The 22,230-nt window shown below is 41.5% G+C and overlaps 2 protein-coding genes across 7 annotated transcripts in view; both read left to right on the top strand.

Annotated features, from left to right (window-relative positions):
• The window catches only part of LOC116101694 (torsin-1A-interacting protein 2-like), a 31,851-nt gene that overhangs the window by 5,903 nt on the left and 3,718 nt on the right, over positions 1-22,230 (top strand). For 3 of the 6 annotated variants that reach the window (XM_031385495.1, XM_031385481.1, XM_031385490.1), the window contains 2 exons: positions 17,913-18,088; positions 20,187-20,924. In XM_031385495.1, coding sequence (XP_031241355.1) covers positions 18,019-18,088; positions 20,187-20,924 — 808 coding nt within the window. In that variant the 5' untranslated portion in view covers positions 17,913-18,018. Of the gene's footprint in view, positions 1-10,632; positions 10,753-17,912; positions 18,089-20,186; positions 20,925-22,230 lie in introns of those variants that run through there. The other 3 variants (XM_031385500.1, XM_031385506.1, XM_031385473.1) reach the window with 3 other exon arrangements.
• On the top strand, positions 10,746-12,578 carry LOC116101734 (torsin-1A-interacting protein 2). The gene has a single exon (XM_031385516.1). The coding sequence runs from the start codon at positions 10,989-10,991 to the stop codon at positions 11,382-11,384; it is 396 nt and encodes a 131-aa protein (XP_031241376.1). The 5' UTR covers positions 10,746-10,988; the 3' UTR covers positions 11,385-12,578.

Genomic DNA, 22,230 nt, shown 5'->3' on the forward strand with positions numbered 1-22,230 from the left:
TTTTTGGCCCTGGCTGGCCTCGAACTCCAGAGATCCTCCCACCTCTGCTTCTGGAGCCCCGGGATCAAAGGCACTACCACACCCCGAGTACCTGCCCATAGGTTTAAAAATCGATTATTTAAATGTATAAGAAGGCTTTGTTGTTGTTTTGTAAAGGCTACAGCAGGGACTCAGAACTATCAGTTTTATGTACTGTATAATTCCTTTGTAAATAGAAAATGATTTAAGTAGAGAACCTAGTAGTAAACAAACTAAAAATAAGAGTGTTGTAGGAAGCCTTTGGAATTGGAATAGTTTAAACAAAACAACCTGAGGTTCTTTAGGAAAACCTTTGAGGCCCTTAAGTCCGTTGGTTGATCTGGATGCAGAGTCCACAACTAGATAACGAGGGTTGTTGCAGTTGTCACGTGGTCTTAACTGACTCACTCAAGCGTTTTTTTTTTTTTTTCCCTTAAATCAAGTTCCCCTCCTGAGGTAGAGCTGCCACACCTGAGCTTCTGTAGTAAACAGGCAGCCAGAATTTAGCTGGTCACCTGACAAGTACAGTAGGGGTTTTGGTTTGTTTGCTTGTTTTGTGGGGTTTTTTTAGTTTATTTTTCTGAGCTAGGATCTCTGTGTTATATATCCCTGGCTTACCTGGACCCCACTATTAGGCCAGTTTAACGTGAACTCAGAGACCACAAGTCTCTGCCTCCTAAATGGTAGAATTAGAGAGTGTACCCCCACGCTTGGCTGTTAGAGTCAGTGCATTGTATCTTGCATATAGTTATTTTAAACCATTCCAAGGAATTAAAGGGCTCCTTAATTTTCCAAGGGGAAGGTTGTTTAGCGAAGCCTTGCCTGCCTTTCACGTTCCTATTAAACACCAAGGCCACAATGAAAAGCACACATAGCTGGCGTTCTGCATCACCAGCACCCCTTGTAAATTGACCTACAAATGGTTTTTCAGCATAGTTTTCATATTTTATCATAAACTTTGTACAGTCAGACAAGCATTTGTCAATAAGGATATCTTGAAGGGTGGTTATGTACGTGGACTTTGGAGTCATAACTGATCTGGTTTCCTGTGCTGTCAGTCCCCTGTTGCTGACCTGAGTGAGAATCCTAGGACTTTGGCAGATACCTACTTCCGAGCTGTTTCCTTAGTAAAGAGTTGTAGGGTGAGCCGGGCGGTGGTATCACACGCCTTTAATCCCAGCACTTGGGAGGCAGAGGCAGGCAGATTTCTGAGTTTGAGGCCAGCCAAGGCTACACAGAGAAACCCTGTCTCGAAAAAACACCAAAAAAAAAAAAAAAAAAAAAAAAAAAAAAAAAAAAGAGTTGTAGGGTCACTTAGAATATTTAATGAAATCATTTAAGTATAGAAGTAAAAACAGCTATTACTAACAGCGGGGGTTTTTTCCATATAAAATATTAGAAGGATTATATGTAGAACATGATTTTGATAACCCAGATAGAAATGAAGAAAGTTCATCTGTAATATCATAACTTCTACAAATCAAATCGTATTGCTTTTTTTTGGGGGGGGGGGTTGAGACAGGGTTTCTCTGTATAGTCCTGGCTGTCCTAGAACTCACTTTGTAGACCAGGCTGGCCTCGAACTCAGAAATCCACCTGCCTCTGCCTCCCAAGTGCTGGGATTAAAGGCGTGTGCCACCACCGCCCAGCTTCGTATTGCTTTTTAGTAACTCTGCTTTAGTATTTGACAAAACCAAATTTAAAGTGGTGGCTTTTGCCCTCTGAAAGTGTAGGTAGCTCTAACAGAGCGACCTGGATTTGCTTATTTCTATCTTGCTAGAGCAAAACAGCAGGGCTTTCATTATTGCAGATTTAAAAGCCCCAGATACCTTTTTGTATCCTCTCAGTAGAGCTCCGTGCACATATACATGTCATTCTGCCCTTGGCCATCTAGGTGGTGCACTTGTGGTTAAGAACAGCTGCAGCATGAATTCAAGTGAGCACAGGAGCAGTCGTCTGGGTTCAGGCAGAAAAGGAGATTGCTGTCGTTATTTGTAGTCAATGTTTATGCCTTGACTTTTTGGCTCATAGTTTTAACAACATTTTAAAGGGAAATAAGAATAGTAGTGGCATGAGTGCCTTAGAAGACAGATCTATTAGTGGTAGCTGTAAAAATACAGTTTAGACTCAAGGCGTGCTACAGATTTTCTTTCTGCTTTTTTAAGACAGGATTTCCCCCTAGCTGTCCTGGAACTTGTCCTATAGATCAGGCTGGCCTCCATCTCAGAGATTCTCCTGTCTCTTCTCTGAGTGCTGGGATTGAAGGCATGTACCACCGCTGCCCAGCTCCAAGTTTTTTGTTTTTTGTTTTTTTTTTTTTTTTCAAAAAGGATGATAAACGTGGATTTTATGATAAAGGGAACTAACTCAAAGGGTTATCTGGCATGAGATCCACAGGATTTTAAGAAATTCAAGTCTAATGGGTCTCAGGGATGGTGCATCTAAGTTTGTAGTTCTAACCAGCTCCCAGGAAATGCTAATGATTCTTGGATGATAAGTTGAATATAGTAAAAGAAATGAAGGATTAGTGGTAAACTGCGTCCAGTAGCACCAGCCTGTAATACCAGCTACTTAGTAAGCTGAAGGAGGAAGGTTTTAAGTGTGGGTTCACCTGAACAACATGATGAGTCCTGTTTTAAAAGAAGTTATTGTCTTAATTATTGCTTTGATGATGCCTCCCCAATAAAAGTGGACATTCAGATCTTGGATTTTTAAAAGTTTATTGGGGACTGGAGAGATGGCTCAGCAGTTAAGAGCACTGTTTGCTCTTCCAGAGGTCCTGAGTTCAATTTCCAGCAACCACATGGTGGCTCACAACCATCTGTAATGAGATCTAATGCCCTCTTCTGGGGTGTTTGAAGACAGTGACAGTGTACTCACATATATAAAATAAATAAATCCTTTAAAAAAAAGAATGAAAAGTTTATTGGAAGGATAGGGCCACCATTAAGAAGTGCCTTATGGTCAAGCTGAGACAATGTGAACTGCAAAGAGAATGAAAGTATGGAATTTAAACCATAAACTGTACTCAAGAGTCCTTACTGATAACAGCTTACTGACTAGAGAAGGGATGAGTCACTGACAGACAGCAGGTATGAAGGAAATAGGAAGGCAGGCACCAGTATGCAAGCATTGCTAAAGTGAGTGTTTCATTTAACATGCTAGTGGGTGAAAGGTAGAGGAGAATCAGGATAACTGCATAGTCTCAAAGTGTCTCCCCGGTGGTGGCACATGCCCAATCCCAGCACTTGGGAGGCAGAGGTAGGCAGATTTCTGAGTTCGAGACCAGCCTGGTCTACAGAGTGAGTTCCAGGACAGCCAGGGCTACAAAGAGAAACCCTGTCTTGAAAAACAAAAACAAAAATTATTAACTACAAAAGAAATAATTGATGGTGGAAATAGCATGCAGACCTAGTGCTCAAGGTTCATACTCCCATAAGACAGGAACAGCATGAGCCTAAGTGACATGATACCGAGGACACATTGTTTCATTCTTGACAAAAATAACTAATTTTTTTTTCTTTCAAATCATGATAAAATATTACACAAACTTAAAGTAACAGACTTTGTCCAGACTGACACTATTATTCCAGACTATCAAGGTGACAAGACAAGGTGAGAGACTGAGGAAAAGTAAGAACTAAATGTAATGTGGAATCTGTTTTAAAAATGAAGATAGATTCTTTCCAAGTTCTTAGAGTTCAGATAATCAGATCATTTAACATAAGATTGGAAGATATACGAACCAACAGTAAACCATAAAATATAAGAAATCCTTGTATTCGTAGGCTTAGCAGATTAGAGAAGGTACCAGATATAATGTAAGGCCTTATTTTAGGAAGTTAAGTCTATTATGCCCTGGGGGTGTTACTTATTTTGGGAGGGCAGTAAGTAGGATATGGGTGTAGGTGATTTTCTTCTACAAGGGTAGCCACTTTGATCTAACAGGATCCTGGCTTGGAACCTAGAACAGAAAAGGAACATTCATTAATGGGAAAACTGGTGACATTTGAATGTGACTTCGTTAGTAGACTTATCAATGTTAAATTTCTTGCCTTAAATAATGGCACCTTGTATAAGATACTGTATGAGTTATGTAAGGAAACTACATCATTTCTGAAACTTTTCTGTAATAAAGATAGAAGTATTTAAAATAACTCTGTAATAGTAAGCTGGTGGGACCACGTACAGTAACAGACAGTCTATATAGCTAGTTCCAGGCCAACCAGAGCTACATAGTGAGACCCTGTCTATAATCCTATCACTTGGAGTAGTGGGTATGGATGGCATGGGCAGAAACAGGAAGATTGTTGACTATCAGCCTCCCTCCATCCCCACTTGAGTGAGAGACCCTTTCTCAAAGTAAGACAGAACAGACTGTGGGGGTGCGTGCCATTAATCCCAGCATTGGGAGGGAAAGGCAGTCCTGGCAGAGAGTTTGAGGTCCAACAGAGTTACATAAAGATACCTAAGGATAATGTTCTTAAAAGACTAGACAAGAAGTGAAGGAATTCCAGGCACTGGTGGCGCATGCCTTTAATCCCAGCACTTGGGAGGCAGAGACAGGCGGATTTCTGGGTTTGAGGCCAGTCTGGTCTACAGAGTGAGTTCCAGGACAGCCAGGGCTACACAGAGAAACTCTGTCTCAAAAATCAAAAAAAAAACAAAAGAGAGAGAAGTAGTGAAGGAATAATAAAATAAGGTGTAGAGAGACACTTGTAATCCTAGTATTCAGAAGGCTAAAGAAGGAGATTATGAGTTCAAACAGGTTATATAACAAGACTCTCCAGGAAAAAAAAAAAGTGATTGTGAAAGTTGAGGTAAGGGGGGCAGGGTCATGGCCCAGTCTCACTGTATATATAAATCCAGCACTCGTTAAGCAAAGACAAGAGAGGCACCAACTGAGACCAGGTTGTGCTACTACAGAGATCGTCATTAAAAAAACCAATTGAGTCAGTTATGCCACCTGGTATTGGATTTTTTAGTGGACTCATGAATTCTTTGTGTATTGCTGTTACCCTGTGTGTTAGCCTAAACCAGAAGTGTAAAAGTCATCAAAGGATTGAGGAGGAATGGGAAGTAGGAAAAGATTCTCTTTTTGCACTCAGAAAAATATATTAACCAGAAGAATGTATAGTATCTGAACTGCTCCAGGCATCTATTTTCTATGTTAAAAAAACAACCCTAAGAGGAAGCATTAGGGGCTGGAAAGATGGCTCACTGCTCTTCCAGAGGTCCTGAGTTCAATTCCCAGCAACCACACGGTGGCTCACAACCATCTGTAATGGAATCTGATGCCCTTTTCTGGTGTGTCTGAAGATAGCTACAGTGTACTCATACATGTAAAAATAAAAATCTTTAAAAAAAAAAGAGGGGGTATTAAAGTGCTTTGCTCACTCACTTAAACTTCTTTCTTTCTTTTTTTTTTTTTTTTTTGGTTTTTCCGAGACAGGGTTTCTCTGTGTAGCCCTGGCTGTCCTGGAACTCACTCTGTAGACCAGGCTGGCCTCGAACTCAGAAATCCACCTGCCTCTGCCTCCCAAGTGCTGGGATTATAGGTGTGTGCCACCACTGTCCAGCTTCATGACACCTTTCAAGTATCAAAAACCCTTACTACCAGTTAGCGAAGATAATAGTACCTAGGATATTTCAATAATAGACCAGTTACCTGGATGCAGCTACCTAGTACAGATACAGAAATAAACAATTATGGCACAAGGTCAAAAAGCTGCACATAAATTTGGCTGTTGATGTTTTAAACTGAAACTGTAGACAAAAAATTTGAGCCATGGAGTTTAATCAGGCAGGGCAGAGTAGATCCAACTGTGCCAGTAAAGGTCTAAAATAGCTATTTATGCTTGGTCCCCCTTCCCATCCCCCATAAGTGTGCTAGCCATGCGCATGTGCACATGAGTGCTTGCTTGGACGTGTGCTCGCTCACACCTGTTCTTTCTGTCAGTTCCTGGAAGGAAAGAACATTTGCAGCTGTTTTCTCCCCTAGCAAAATAGTGAAGATTATATATCCTTACTATCATCTAGACTCAGAACTAGTTGTGAAATATAAAGCTCTCATCATACTACTTTATGTATAAACCTTAGTGAAACTCTTCTACAAAAGGTAGGCAATTGTGGCTTTTTACTATAGTCCTAGGGAAAAATACTTAAAATGATAATCCCAGAAAAATCAAAATGTTAATTTTTTTTTAATTTTTTTGATTTGTTTTGTTTTTGTTTTGTTTTTTCGAGACAGGGTTTTTCTGTGTAGCCCTGGCTGTCCTGGAATTCACTCTGTAAACCAGGCTGGCCTCGAACTTAGAAATCCACCTGCCTCTGCCTCCCAAGTGCTGGGATTAAAGGTGTGCATCACCACTGCCCGGCCTTTTTTAATTTTAAAAGTCTGTTCATTTTATTTTACGAATGTTTTACCTTTATGTCTGTCTGCACTACATTCATGCATGGTGCCTACAGAGGTCAGAACTAGAATTCTGGGTGGTTCTAAACCATCAGAAGTTCTGGGAATGGAATCCAGTCCTTTAGCTGGGCGGTGGCACACACCTTTAATCCCAGCACTTGGGAGGCAGAGGCAAGCAGATTTCTGAGTTCGAGGCCAGCCTGGTCTACAGAGTTGAGTTCCAGGACAGCCAGGGCTACACAGAGAAACCCTGTCTTGAAAAACCAAAAAAAAAAGAAAGAAAGAAATTAAGAAAAAATTATTCTTAAAGGAATCCAGTCCTTGAAGAGCAGCAGTCCTCTTAAGCACTGAATTGTCTCTCCGGCCTCTCAAAGATGTCTTTTTTTTTTTTTTTTTTAAATTGATATACAATATATAGATCAGTAGTATCAATGACAGATTTGGAGCTGGGCATGGTGGCACACATCTTTGATTTTGGTACTTGTAAGGCACAGGCAGGAGAATATCTGTTAATTGGAAGCCAGCCTAGTGTACGTGGGTAGCTTTAGGTCAGTCAGGCTACACTGTGAGACCCTGTCTCAAAAACAAACAAGTAAAGCAGATACTGTATTATAAATGCAGTTCAGTTGGTAGAGTGCTCACTTAGCATGAATATATTATGGATTCTATCCCTAGTACCACATAAAATTAAAGGTAGTAGATATGCCTATAATCCTGCCATTCCTGAAGGCCAACATAGAGGATCAAGGTTATATTGAGTTTGAGGCCTGAGTGGTCTATATGAGATGACTTAGTGGTTTTAGAATACTGGCTGCTCTTCCAGAGGATCCAGGTTCAAGTGCCAGCAACCTTGTGATATCTCACAAATATCTGTAACCAGCTTCAAGGAATCTGATACCCTCTTCTTGCCTCTGTGGACACCAGGAGTGCATACACATAAAATTAAATATATCTTGGGCTGGAGAGATGGCTCAGTAGTTAAGAGCACCAACTGCTCTTCCAGAGGTCCTGAGTTCAATTCCCAGCAACCACATGGTGGCTTACAACCATCTGTAATGGGATCTGATGCCCTCTTCTGGTGCGTCTGAAGACAGCTACATTGTACTCATCATTCATATGTGTGTGTGTGTGTGTGTGTGTGTGTGTGTGTGTGTTTGTGTGTGTGTGTGATAAATAAATTTTTTAAATTAAATATATCTTAAAGAACAGCAGATTTGGGGGGTTTATACTAACATTTATTAAAGAATGAACAGGATCAGAATACTTAAATTATTTAATGCCTATAAAGTTCATTCCAGTGGATTAAAGTAGAATTTAGTTTTCTGTTGGTTAGGGCTGGCTGGAATTTGTAATCCTCGAGCCTCTTGCCTCCTATGTGCTCATGTTCTCAAACAAACAAACAAACAAAAAAAACCCAGATCTTTGTTTTATACAGTATTTGGGTTACATGGAAGCTTTTTACACTTTAGTTTTGGCCCACTGTGTTTGATCATTCATTTAGTTTGGTAATGTGAGGTGTCCTGGCTTTGTCTATGGTACCTTACTGGATGCCCTGTGATAGCTGGATGTTTTTTTTTAAAGTCAGTAAGCCTTCACCTGTAACCTGACTCCAGTCTGGACTCAGGAAGTGTTGAAGACATCTCCTTTGTATGTGTAGGAATTGACAAAGGGCCTTGCACAGGGCAGTGTTTTGCTGTTTTTCTATGAAGATGTGGTGCTTAGAATTTTATAAGAAAAGCAACAATGCATATCCTGTGTAGGCCCCCCTCCTTTCATCTTTATTTTTGCTTTTAGACAGGGACTCACTGTGGCACCTAGGTTGTTCTGCCTGTCTCTGAGTTTGATGACAGGGCTCCTAACCCAGTGTTTGATGCCTACTTTGCTTCTGAGCAGGGTCACTTCCTCCTGTCCTGTATAAAGGCTAGTTTTGCCTGGTTTTTTTTCTGTCTTACTGCTATTTCTGCTCTTTTAAGTTATAAAATAATGAACAGAGATACTGTAAGCCATTAGTATTTATGATAGAAGAATATTCTTGTTCTCTACCAAGTTACAAGAAGAAAAAATGGTCAAGGGCTTGCTTAGCACATATGAGGCCCTGATTCAGCTCCTAGTGTGGGTGATAGAGACTGTATTGAAGTCTGCCTTTTGCGTTTCAGAGTTGTTCTGTTCATTTACACGCCCGTCATCAGAGTACAGGGATCTAGGCTGTCCTTGATTTTCACTTGCTGTCTTAAGACTGGCAGGATGGCTAAAGGGGTAAAGGAGCTTGTCCCCAAGCCTGACAGCCTACTTGGGATCACATGCTAATCCTCTAACTTCCACATGTGTGCAGTGGCATGGCCGCGCCCACACCCATACACAAAACAAGTAAGATATAACAGTATGTTAAAGAGAAATCCATGTAATGAGGAAAGCATGAAATGCTGGCTGTGTATGCTGTAGTGTTAAAACAGCACAGCAAACCCAGCAAAGTTGTCGTAGTTTCTGAGAACAATAAATAAAATCAGGTACTGTTTTCCTCCTGCCTTTTAGCCATACAAAGATTAAAGTTGGAAGAGCTGGAGTAGTAATAGGAAGTCCTGAGAGTCTTATGATTGACATAAAGGCTATGGGCTTGGTCCTGAGGCTTTGAAGCAAATAATGGTAGTGAAGTTGTCAGTCCAGGGATTAGGTCTTTCTGGGAGCATTTTTTGGTTCCCTCTTCATTCATGATCTGCCATTGTAAGTATAAAGGATGAATGAAGAGGCTGGTGACAGGTGGTGGTTGGAGATCTGGAGCTCCCTTTTGATTTTGCTGTAATAGTTTAAAGGACCAGGGTGGCTTGTCTAAACAGGTGTCAGTGATAATTCTTTTTATTCATGAATTCTTGAGGTATGGCGGTTGACAGTGTAGTTGGAGGGAAGAAGTTCCAGGGAAGGGTAGGGTTTTCTGAGCCATAGAGCCTCTGGGCTTTTTCTTGATTTGTGAGCATGGATGAGTGGTTTTGGTGTTTCACCCAAGTATTTCCTTAATAGTATTTCTAGAAACTGGGAGCAGGATTGGTAGCCTAGTACCCGGTGACCTGACCTTAAAAAGCACATTAGTACATACAAACTGACTTCCATCTGCTATGAAAATGTTCCCCTGCGTTTCTAGCATTCTCGGGACTCATTTGCATTCCCCTTTGCCATTGTAAATCCAAAAGTCTCTAAGAAAGTTTGGCGTTGAGTAGGGCCAGCTTTTGAGGCTCCTGTTAACATTATCTTTAGTGTTCCTATTCTCACAGGATTGAGCATCAGGATTTATAAGAACTACTGCATGGGGCACATACTATAGTTTGGTAATCTGGTGCTTCCTGTGCATCCTTCTTATCCATGTGTCCTTGCCTACCTTGTGTTTGTTACATCCAAGATCATGAAAATACCTTGGTCTACCCTGCTCATGTCATCTCAAAATGGCATGTGTCAACCTTATACAGACAAATTCAACAGTGAGACTTGCCCCATTGATTCCTTTTTTTCAACTTTTAAAGGAATTTTTAACTTCTTATGGTTAGCTGCTTAAAAATATTATCTAATAGTTTGCTAAGATTTTTCCTGGTTATATTGAAGCCTATGTTGGAAAAGCTGTCATAGTTACTGCTGCCCTCCTGTTATAAGGATACTGGATGGTACCTATTTTACAGAAGTGATGTACAGGTCTTTTATTGTCAAGATACAAAGGCAGTAAAAACTAAAACAAATATAGTCCAAAATAGAAAAAAAAAGTCCCACCAATCCTCATATAAACCCTAAGTGATTCAGAGCCCGCCCCAGGGTCCAGGAGAGTCAGCTTCCAAATAGCTCAGGATGGCTTGACCTAAGTTAAGCTGTGGGGAACCCTATGAGACTATCGTCATCTACCTTGACTGCTGCAAATAGTTCTCAAGTGCATGCTTGTAATACTGTGAGCAACTGCAAAGCCCATATGAGTCGTCTGAAGTTTTATCATTTACAGGTGTGTGACGCATTCCCAGACCATCCGGTAAACTCAACACCAGCGACTTCTCTGTGGCTTGGTCCAGATAAAGATCCTTTCAAGACTGACTTAACTGGATCTACTCCACCAGGTCTTCCTGACCTCACTACATCACTGTAAAGTGCTATTGGCGAGACTGCCTGCACCACCAGAAGACTCACCGGATCCATCAGCGCGTCTGTTTCACCAAGCAGAATCTTACCAGCAGAGCAGAGCCTCTGTGTGATTCTGTCTTCAGCTGACACTGGACAGGAAAGAGCAACCGGCTTGGACTAGAGGCCTGGCTTTCCTTTGAAGGAGCTACTCTGTGATCTGTGCTGCTAGTGTAAGTGACTGGACTGGCCCCTGAGTACAGAGACTGAGTTGCAATTGAGTGAAGAATAAACAACAAGACCTTGAAGAGCGCACTAAGGTGCAAGCCAGGATCAGCACTCCAGGGTGGTCAAGCTGACAAGTTGTAAAGGAAACTGTAACAGGACTGATTGTTGCTTATTGCTTCCCTCTCTCTGTCATTGTTGCTTTTTGTTGTTACATTGCTTTGCGTTGTCTTTCTAAGCCCAGATGTTCTCAGATAATTCACACTGCCCTGATTGTGGGCAGCAGTGGTTCCCTAGCTTAGAACTAGGGCACTGGTTGTACCAAACTGAACTTGTTGAAAATGAATGTTACCAAGTGTTCTTAGACCGTATTAACAGGGCTGATTATTGCCCTGAATGTTACCCTGACAATCCTGCTAATAGAAGCCTTGTTCTGCCTTGGTCTTTCCCACTTGAGTGGGCACCTCAAAATCTTACCAGGTGGACCTTTGAAAAAGCTTGCCATCCATTTCTTCTGGGTCCTCCACTGGTTAGAAAAAAGATACATGACTCCAGGGTAGCTGGTTTTAATCCTGCATTACAATTAATCTTATCCAGAACAGACAAAACCTTAAACAAGAAACTTGGCCAAAGCAAATGACTTCTGTAACAGAATCATGGAGACTCTCAAGGGCTTTGTGTCCATGTCAAGGGGAGAAGAGTAATTAGCTTATTTCTGTTTTCCTTCTCCTTTTCTTATTTTTTTTTTTAAGGTGCTGGGGGTTAAATCTGGGTGCCTTGTGCATGCTAGGCAAGTGCTCTTCCACTAAGTTAAAACCAAGCCCCCACCCCCCTTTCTAAGGCTGACTCAGACTACAGTCACTACTCTGTCAACTGCTTAAATTGTTGGGTCTGCTTCTGTGGTCTATGCATATTTTAGCATAAATTTAGTTGATATTGCAGCCAGAGTATTTACCTAGAACCAGACTAACCTATAGCCCCTTTAAATGCTTTAGAACTACCTGGCTCCTCTGGTTAATCACCACAACCTAAGTATTGACAAGATAATGTGGTCCTGGAGGGGAGGCCCCGTGTTGTATACCCCATTAACTGTTTTTCTATCAGTACCTATTATGAGAACATGTTCTTGTAGCTGGATTCTAGATTCTAATAAATTTTAATACACTACATTGTTCTAATTTTCTCCTCTTATATTGATCGATAATGAGAGATGTGTGTATGTAAACATATATAAACCATTCTTTGACACTGTTTTATCTTCAGTGTAAGTATTACAGTGCTGATAACTGTCACATACTATTCGGCAATACCTACACAGGTTACAAAAAAAATGTGTTAATGCTGCCAGTTTCTGCTTACTTGTCTCTATATAACCAAAGACTGTCTTGTCTTATGGTGACTAAACTCTCCTCCCATGGAAATGGAAAAATAACCTATGACAAATGCTAAAGCTTGACTCCATATGACTTAAGAACGGTTTAATGGATCTTCTGTCTTAGTCAGAAGAATATATTGCTGAACATTGGCCACATTCTAGGGTTCTGGTCATGGAGTCAGATTTGGAGTTAAGTAACTTAGAAAACACTCCAGGAAACATCTGAGAAGCCACTGAACATTTTTAAAATTCCACTTAAGATTCTAGGTGGTCCAGTGTGTCAAGGACCCAGGTTCTTCTCTTTGCTCTCTGGTCTTTATGGTCTCTGTTCTCTGTGGTAGTTTTTAAGTGAGTTCACTATGGTTCGTTGTGCCGATATTTCAGTCACAGCCAGAAGCAGGGGGCACCTGGCTTGCTTTCTTACAAGTCTTAATTTGGAAATAAAATCTTTTTAAACAACTCAGTAGATTTTTTTTTTAATCTCATTAGATACTGGTTTATACACTAGTCTGAGGATAACTTAGCAAAGGAGATTTGCCTTCACTGGTAAGGCATACCACCTCTGCTGATAAAACAGACCCCTTAAGTGGGGAAGTGGAGGACTAGTTGATATGCAACAAATCTTGCTTTCTACACGTGAAACCTGGCTTTTGTCTTTTTAAAGGACGGTGAGCCACTTCTGTGTCTGCCCTGTGTCTCTCGTGATGGAAGTTCTCACCTGGTATATAAAATACAATGTGGATTGCCAGGTTGAGTGAAGTTAGTTGTTAATTGGCAATGAAGTACTTACTCCCTTATTGTTAATCCTAAAGCTCTTCCCAAAACATACTTTTGGAGGCAAGTACTATTGCCTCATTTTTTAGTTATTAATAATGTCTATACCCCAAGGATATAATACTAAGATTCTCTCTGTATGAGATTTAAATATTAGAAGAATAGAAACAAAATTTTTGTTTTAGCCAACTTTGGGGGGAGGGGCTGGAGGGTTCGAGACAGGGTTTCTCTGTATAGCCCTGGCTGTCCTGGAACTCACTCTGTAGACCAGGCTGGCCTCGAACTCAGAAGTCTGCCTGCCTCTGCCTCCCAAGTGCTGGGATTAAAGGCATGCGCCACCACCATCCTGCTTTAGGCAACTCTTTAACTAGTGGTATCAACATACAAGGAATTGATACCATTGAGTTCTTGAAACAAGCAATGACTAACAGTACTTTTAGGTTAAATCTGTTAGTCTGGAAAGTATCGTGTGTAGTCTGTGGACCATACATTGATACCTGCATTAGTACAGTTGGCTTAAAAGGAGCCTGGTAAGCTCTCATAACACCATAAGGACAAGTTGAGCAATTCATCGGAGCTGTTCTGACCTCTGCAGCAGTCCTGGATTATGACATTGTAAAATGACATGAGTATATAAGCCAGAGAAAGGACTGAAAAAGCAGTCACTTTTAGTATGAAGGTTCATATGTGACAGCACACCCAGTGTATAATCTAGTATCAACATCATGTGGAAGAGCTAAACTGAGCAGAAAGGAAATTTTGGAAGCCTTTTGTAGCTTAGGTCGCTGGGAAGTTTTGTTTCTTAAGTATTTTTTAAATATTAGGATACTTTATAGTAAATGTGAAAAATGGATTTTAAAATATGATTTGATTAAATTCTAATGATTAAAATCAAAATTATATGACATACTCTGTTTCAGTTGTATGTGCTACAGTCTCCAGAGTGTGAAGAGTTGATCAAAATATATATATAATAGTAACATTTTAAAATGACCATCATAACTTCTATTATTTTCTGGTGAATTTGGGACTAGAAACATTGGGGCAGACTGGAAGAAAATACTTTCCCCGGGGAGACTGCTCTTATGGGATGTGGGTGACTGAGGTTATACTGTCTAAGTTACAGGGAAAGGAGCCCCAGCCAATTAAACAAGCTAAGACCATAGCATTCAAAGAACATGACAGCCTGCATGGATCATGGCTGGTGGACAGTGAGTTCCAGGACAGCCAGGAAGTCAGCCTGAAAACTACCTTTTCCCCTCTGAGACAGTCTCTAGACTATAGAGACCAGGCTGGTCTTGAATTCACAGAGAGCCGCCAGCCTCTGCATCCTAAGTGCTGGGATTAAAGGCGTGTGCCACGAAGCCCAGTAAAAGCCTTATCAGACCCCATTGCTATACATTTGTGATGATGTCATTCGTATCTAAACTAATGTCCAGCAGGGACTCATGGTCTTTTGCTCTGTTTATACTGAACTTTATTTCCAAACCCAAGTTCTTTGTTTCCTGGTACCTAGCCCTTCCCTTCTGTTCCTGTCTTCTCCAAATCTGTCTTTCCTTGGTTTCCACAAGTCCCTTTGGCTACTTGCAGAGCATGACGGATGAGCAAGGTCCAGCTGCCCTGCCAGGCCTGGTTTTCCTCCACACAGGCAGCTTTCTCTTGTCCGGTCTTCTTTCCAGCTTGTTACAAAATGTGTAGGCAGCTGTGGTTGAAGCTTCTAGGGTAGAAGTTCACCCCATGTGCTCCTAGTTGTCATCATAGGACCTAGAGGTACAAAATATATTTTGTTACTTTTTTTCTTGTGTGTGTTTGAGTGGTACATGCATGTGTGGTGGCTGGCAGAGAGTATCAGTTGTTTTCCTTTATCAGTTTTCACTTTATTTCTACTGTTTTGGCTAAGCCAGCTAGGTGACCAGCAGGCTTCCATCTCTGTCACCCAACCTTGGGGATTTGAACTCAAGTCCTCATATTTGTACAGCAACCGTTCTTACCCATTATATCTCCTTTACCTACTTACTCATTTCTGAAAGTTACTAATTACCTTAAACACAGAAAACTGCAGGACATAGCTTGTGTACATCCCAATCTGAAAGACATTAACATTTTGTCACATTTGCCAGAAAAAAACGTAAACTCCCGTTTGGTATAGTCTCCATGAGTGAAGAAGGACTCTTAATTGTAACCAGTTCATGCCCTAAAGAAGACAAAGCAGGAAGATCAGGTGACAGGGTCGGGGTTAAAGTGGGCAGGATCCTGAGAGAATTCAACCAAATGAGTTACTACAGGACACTGAAAACCAATATTTCACAATTGAACTTGGAAGAAATTCACTAAAAATAAATGTGTTTGTGCCAATTGAGACACATTCTATGCTTTGTGGGAAAGATACCATCAAATACCTTTTTCGGACAGTTAAGGATCAGTTTTTCTTGTCACAAAAAGTCCAACAGCACATTTTGATCACTATGAGGCATAGCCTCACTTGTGTTTTTTTGACATGACTTTCATGTAGCTCAGGCTGGCCTGGAGCTTGCCATGTAGCCCAGGATGACCTCAAACTCATGATCCTTCTGCCCCTGGCTCCCAAGTGCTAGGAGTGGCCGAAGCCACCACATCCGGCTTCTGATGCATACTCTGTGACGTTCCACACTAAAGTTGCTTCCTAATATGGGCTTGTCACTGCTCAAGATTTGCATGGCTCTGCAAAGTCAGCCTTCAGATTGCTCAGATACCAGCCCATATGACATTGTGAGTTGAGGTAAAAACATGTTTGTCCCACTTGTGTTCTGAGAGAACGCTGTTTCAACCCTGTACAGAGGTGAGGGCTTGAGTCGCTGCTGGCTGAAGTCAGTGAGCTTGTGAGGAGAAGCATATGCTGGGCCGTGAAGACATTTCTGTGGTAGTTCCTTTGCTGCTGCTTTTTCCTGCACTGTAGCTAGATGAGACTTTTGGGGATGTGCTGTTTGTCATAATGTTAAGAGTAAAACACAGTAACCGCACAGGCTTTAAGTTTGAGGGCAAATGAAACACTAATGACCTAGGTTTTCCTCCTTGTTCATTTCTAGTCCACACTCCCTCCTCTACGAGTTTTCTTTCACTGTAGATTTTAATCATTTACTCAGTCTAGAACTTCCTGTAAATGGAATCATTTGACATTTTTTTTAGTGATTTTTTTTTTAATGTGGTGCTAATGATTAAATCTAGGGCCTTGCACAAACTATACACATCTACCACTGAGCTATACCTACAGTCTTAACGAATATTCTTTCTTTCTTTCTTTCTCTCTTTCTTTTTTTTTTTTTTTTTTTTTTTTTTTTTTTTTTTTTTGGTTTTTTGAGACAGGGCTTCTCTGTATAGCCCTGGCTCTCCTGGAACTCACTCTATAGACCAGGGTGGCCTTGAACTCAGAAATCCGCCTGCCTCTGCCTCCCAAGTGCTGGGATTAAAGGTGTGCGCCACCACCACCTGGCTCTTTTGTTGTTGTTGTTGTTGTTGTTAATGTACTAGAAAATTCCCTCCAAAGTTCTTACTTTTACTGTTATATTTATTACTAGGAGGCTGGATGCGGGAGCACAAGGTTGTGATCCCAGCACTCAGGCAGGGGGATCACCTAGGCTGTATAGAAAGTTCTAAGCCTGCCAGAAATATGTACAGAGCCAATGTCTCAAACAACAAAGGAGGGAGATATCCTGAGAGCAGGGTGTAGTTCAGTGGTAGAAACACTTGCCAAGCACACGCACAAAAGCTGAAGTACCAAATAAGAGCTGAGAGAGAGAACAAGAGAAGACAGTCTTTACATTTGAGATATTTGTCAACATCCATACCAGAAGAAAGAAGGGCGTGGTCCTAGGTCTCCGTTCTCTCTAGTTTATGCATTCGCTTTCTTTTTAAAAAATTAACATTTATGTATTTGTATTATATGATTCTGTATGTAGAGGTTGTGGTTGGAGGATAACCTGTGGAAGTCATTTTTTTCTCAGTGTGTGGGTTCTTGCACTCAATCATAGGTTGTTTGTTCTGTATTTTATTTTTCAATATTGGGGATTGAGCCTCATGTCTTGTGCATGCTAGGCCAGAGCTGTACCACTGAGTTTGTCCCTAGCCCTTGGTTGCCTGTTTTAGAGGCAAATGTTTTTACCTGCTGAACTGTCTCACACCTCATCATTTTTAAATATGTTTTTCAAACAATATATGAGGTATTACTGTACATTGGGCACTATAATAAATAGATGAAATGCATAAAAGTTTTAATGTGTGAGAGCACCGTGGAAAAATTCAAAGCTAGCTTTCTGTGCCTCTCAAGTAGAACTTCAAAAGTATAACACTTTACAGAGCTCTGTCGCCTGTGTTGTTGTGTTTAACCCTTGACCTCTTTTTAATAACTAGTGAAGGTCAGGTAACTTACTGAACAAATTGTGTTCAACAGTAAGACCTTATAGCAACTTAATTTTGTGGCCTAAAAATGGTTCCTGACTTTGTTCCTTGTGAGGAGGTCTTGTACTTATTTTTCTTCTCTGAGCATCACAAGGACATGGCGTGAATGGTTCTGTGTCTCTGTAAGATTCAAATGTGTGTTTGTTGCGTCTTCCAGCAGCACTTGAGCAGTTTACTCGTTCATAAGTGATCAAGCACCTCTGATCTCAGTGACTTGAGGGAATGAATGGCACTGCCCAAAACCAGCAGCTGGGGACATTCACAGTGACCGCCTCCACGTTGCTTTCAAGAGGGTTTCGTGTCTAAATTCAAAGTATTCTAGGATCCTGCTCACTCGGTCTTACTGCTTATACTCTTGTAAGTGTGCTGGGGTGTTTTAGGAGATAGCAGCATCTGTACAAGATTGATAGTTTTCCTTCCATTGTCTGGGCTTGGGGTATGATGCTCCTGAAAGCCAGAAAGCAACTTTTCTTAAGGGTGCAAGAAGTAACACAAGACAAAAGACTTTATTCAAAGAGCTGAAAATGGTGTTTTCCCTTTGACTGGATAGAAAGTCATTTAGATTTGGTTCCCATTTTATTTCAGCCACTGTGTCTGTTCCTCGCTTCTCGCTTCTGCGGGAAGCATGAGTCTATCGGAACTTGGAACAAGAAGAAAACAAGGTATCTCCACTACAAAACCCAGACACTAAATGATGGCCCAAACCCTGAAGAGCCAGGACACAACCATGAACGACAGTGGCTGCAGGGATCCTGTGGGAGGTAAGGACCAGCCCTCGGCACCGGGGCCTCTGCTGCAGGAGTGGGGGCTGTGTTAGGTAAGGACCAGCCCTCAGCACTGAGGCCTCTGCTGCAGGAGTGGGGGCTGTGTTAAGGAAGAACGTCTCCAGGGACCGAAACTTTAAGTGTTGAAGTTTAAAAATATATACATATAATTCATTGTGTTAGTTTGTTAATATTGTTGCCAATTTTACATTTACTGAGTTTTATTTAATATCAAATAATTATAAGAAAGATAAATGTTTTAGGTGCCAGTAGTAAGGAATGGTTATTTTAGCAAAATGCTATGTATCTTATAAAAATGGTAGACTCATCTTTAGAGTTCTATTTATTTAATAAAGAAAACCTGTAGTTTAGAGGGGACCTTTCATAAAATGGAAAGTTTTCATTCTGCTTTCAGGGGAGTGTGTATGTGTATATCTGTCTGTCTCTGTGTCGAGAGTGAGTGTGGGTATGTGTGAGTCTCTGTGTGTGTCTGTGTGTCTGTGTGTCTGTGTGAGTCTCTGTGTGTCTGTGTGTCTGTGTGTGTCTGTATGTCTGTGTGTGTCTGTGTGTCTGTGTGTGTCTGTGTGTGTCTGTGTATCTGTGTGTCTGTGTGAGTCTCTGTGTGTCTGTGTGTGTCTGTATGTCTGTGTGTGTCTGTATGTCTGTGTGTGTCTGTGTGTGTCTGTGTGTCTGTGTGTGTCTGTATGTCTGTGTGTGTCTGTGTGTCTGTGTGTGTCTGTGTGTCTGTGTGTATGTCTGTGTGTGTCTGTCAGTCTCTGTATAAGAATCTGTGTGTGGCCGGGCGGTGGTGGCGCACGCCTTTAATCCCAGCACTTGGGAGGCAGAGGCAGGAGGATTTCTGATTTTGAGGCCAACCTGGTCTACAGAGTGAGTTCCAGGACAGCCAAGGCTACACAGAGAAACCCTGTCTTGAAAAAAACCAAAAAAAAAAAAAAAAAAAAAAAAAAAAAAAAAAAAAAAAAAAAAAAAGACTCTGTGTGTGTGTGTGAGTCTCTGTGTGAGTATATATATGTGTGTCTGTGTCTCTGATATAGAATAGGCAAATGTGAGATAGTTTTTTCAGAAGAGAAAGAGGACATCAGTTGTTTTTTAACATTGTATTTATTTCTTGTGTGTGTGTGTGTGTGTGTGTGTGTGCTCATGTGAAGGTCAGATGACAACCTGCAGGAACCTTCTACCATACAGGTCTCATGGATCAAATGAGGTGTCAGCCTGACAGATAGTGCCCTTATCTGCTGAGTCCTCTTATTAGACCTACTTTAAATTTTTCATTAAGGAAGTTTTTAAGTTATAAAAGTAGAACAATATAATGCGCATTATAACATCCAACTTCACCTGTTACCAACACAGTGTGATCTTGTTGCCTGCCTCAGCAGGGGCTGTAGCTCTGTGGTAAATATTTACTTAGCATCAGAAGGTTCTGCAGTCAGTCCTACCTCTACAGAGGAAACAAAAGGAAGTTCAGGAGACACCTAGAGAATATGAATGACAAATATTTGATGATGCTAAGAAATTACTCACTTTTAAATATTGTAAAAGTCTTATTTTTTCTAAAGAATCCTTATCTTTTTAGAGAGGTATATCCTTGCATTTTAGCTACAAACATGAGATGTCTAGAACTTGGTTTGTTAAAACGATACAAGGGAAGGGAAGAAGGAGGGAGGCATACAGATGAAAAAAGTGCCATTTTTGTTGTTGTTGAGACATGATCTGTTGCTGTGTAATACAAGCTAGCCTTGAATTCATGATCCTCCTGTATCAACCTCTCAAGGGCTGGGATTGCAGTAAGTATGTGCTACCACCCTGATTTAGCATAACTTTCTTTATTATTATTAAGTATTACTTTAGCAATTCCTTTATATTAGTATTAGCTATTAGCTTTATTAGCATGGACAGCTTGTTTACCCTTGGTAGGAGGCCAGAGAAGTAAGGTTTAGGAAAAGTGCATTGTAAATCATGAAAAAGAAAAGTGTGTGTGTGTGTGTGTGTGTGTGTGTGTGTGTGTGTGTGTGTAATTGCAGACCTTGTTTGCTATGGGGGAAATATTTAAAATAAAACATTTTTATCTCACTAGACTCAAAAAATGTTTTGGAAAGTGATCTACCAGTAGACTCTCAAGCACAGGACGGCACAGTCACACGGAGCAGCACTGCAGAAGGGCAGACCCCACAGCCCACATCTGAGCTTAAGGAAGACCACCAGGAAACAGGGGCCAAAGGTCAGGAGCAAGCACAGGACGGCACAGTCATATGGAGCAGCACTGCAGAAGGGCAGACCCCACAGCCCACATCTGAGCTTAAGGAAGACCATCAGGAAATAGGGGTCAAAGGTCAGGAGCAAGCACAGGACGGCACAGTCACATGGAGCAGCACTGCAGAAGGGCAGACCCCACAGCCCACATCTGAGCTTAAGGAAGACCACCAGGAAACAGGGGCCAAAGGTCAGGAGCACGCAGACACCGGTGACAGATCAGAAGGTTCAGAGGCACCAGCTGGAGAGAAGCCTCCACCGTGTAAAGCAGAGCTGGAGAGCAGTCTGTCTCAGGACACAGAGCAAGGGCATCAGCCCCACTCGGAAAGTGCGGGTGGAGTCGCCCTGGATCTGGATCCTAACTACCCTCAAAGTGACGTGGGAGGAAGAGCAGATGCACACCTGGAGAGCAGCTCTGCAGCCCCCCAAGAGGAGGCAGGTGACAGAGGTGAAGCTGCTCAGGAGCTACTTGCTGTAGACTCTACCGATGCCCAGAGTCCCGGCCATTCCAGTGCAAGCCCAGAGAGCCAGGCTTCACTGAGGAGGCGACTGCCTGCGCCAGGTGAGAGAACCTTTTGGACTGCTTTTACCCTGCTTGTGTGGCTCCAAGAATGTGGTGGAAATCATTCACAGCAATAGGATGCTAGACAGGTTTCCAGTTCCCTAGGCTAGCTCAGTCACTGTATTAACTTGCTACCTACACATTTAAATGTTCTTTAGTTTGTGTGTGCGTGCGTGTTTTGCCACAATGTACTTATGGAGGTCAAATGACAACCTACATGAGTCATTTTAGCTCGTCTAACATGTAGTTCCTAGAAACTGAACTCAGGTAATCGGGTGTTGTAGAATTCACCATTACCCACCTAGCCATCATGATGGCCCACGCATTGCATTTTTTTAAAAAATGTATTTTATGTGTTTAGATGTTTTCCATACAAGTATGTCTGTGTATCATGTGCATGCCTGTCCTCAAGATAGTCAGAAGAGGGTGTCAGATCACCTCAAACTGAATTATAGATGGTTGTAAGCCACCATGTGGATGCTGGGACTTGAACCTTGGTCCTCTGGACAAACAAGTGCTCTTAACCACTAACCCATTTCTCCAGCCCCACAAATTACATTTTTTTTTTAAAGAAATCTTTTTTTTTTTAAAGATGTATTTATTTATTTTATGTATGAGCACACCATTGCTCCCTTCAGACACCAGAAGAGGGCATCAGATCCCATTACAGATGGTTGTGAGCCACCACGTAGTTGCTGGGATTTGAACTCAGGACCTTCTGAAGAGCAGTCAGTACTCTTAACCGCGAAGCCATCTCTCCAGCCCCCTACAAATTACATTTTTAAATATTTTTTTTATTTATTTTTTATATTCATGCAATGTGACAAAAAAGGACCAAAACTTATGAAAAGTTGTACTCTTATTTCTTATGAATTATGACTTCAAACTTTCAATTTTTTTGTCTATTGGAAAAGAAAATATTATGTAAGTCAGCAAGTGAGTGTGTAGAAGTCAGCGAGTGCACACACACGGGGAAATGCTTGCTTAGTTTTTGTTGTTGCTATTGTTTTGAGATAATATCTTACTCTGTAGCCCAAGCTGGCCTCACACTCACAGTGATCCTCCTGCCTCAGCTTCCTGAGATCCAGGAGTGCAGGCATGTGCTGTCATGCCCAGTACTTTTAGTACTCCAAGGCAAGTCTGAAAAGCCCATCTTCTAGTGCCAAGGCACGGTATTCAAGGACTGACTGAGTGGATAGTTCTTGTCCCACTGCTAATCCCTGATACCTAATGTGTCCTATGTGTTTCAGTCACAATGGTCTGTATAGGAAGCACTTAGCTCACTTCTCTCAGTGCATTTCTCTGG

This window comes from Mastomys coucha, unplaced genomic scaffold (assembly GCF_008632895.1).
Source record: "Mastomys coucha isolate ucsf_1 unplaced genomic scaffold, UCSF_Mcou_1 pScaffold1, whole genome shotgun sequence".
Classification (NCBI taxonomy): domain Eukaryota; kingdom Metazoa; phylum Chordata; class Mammalia; order Rodentia; family Muridae; genus Mastomys; species Mastomys coucha.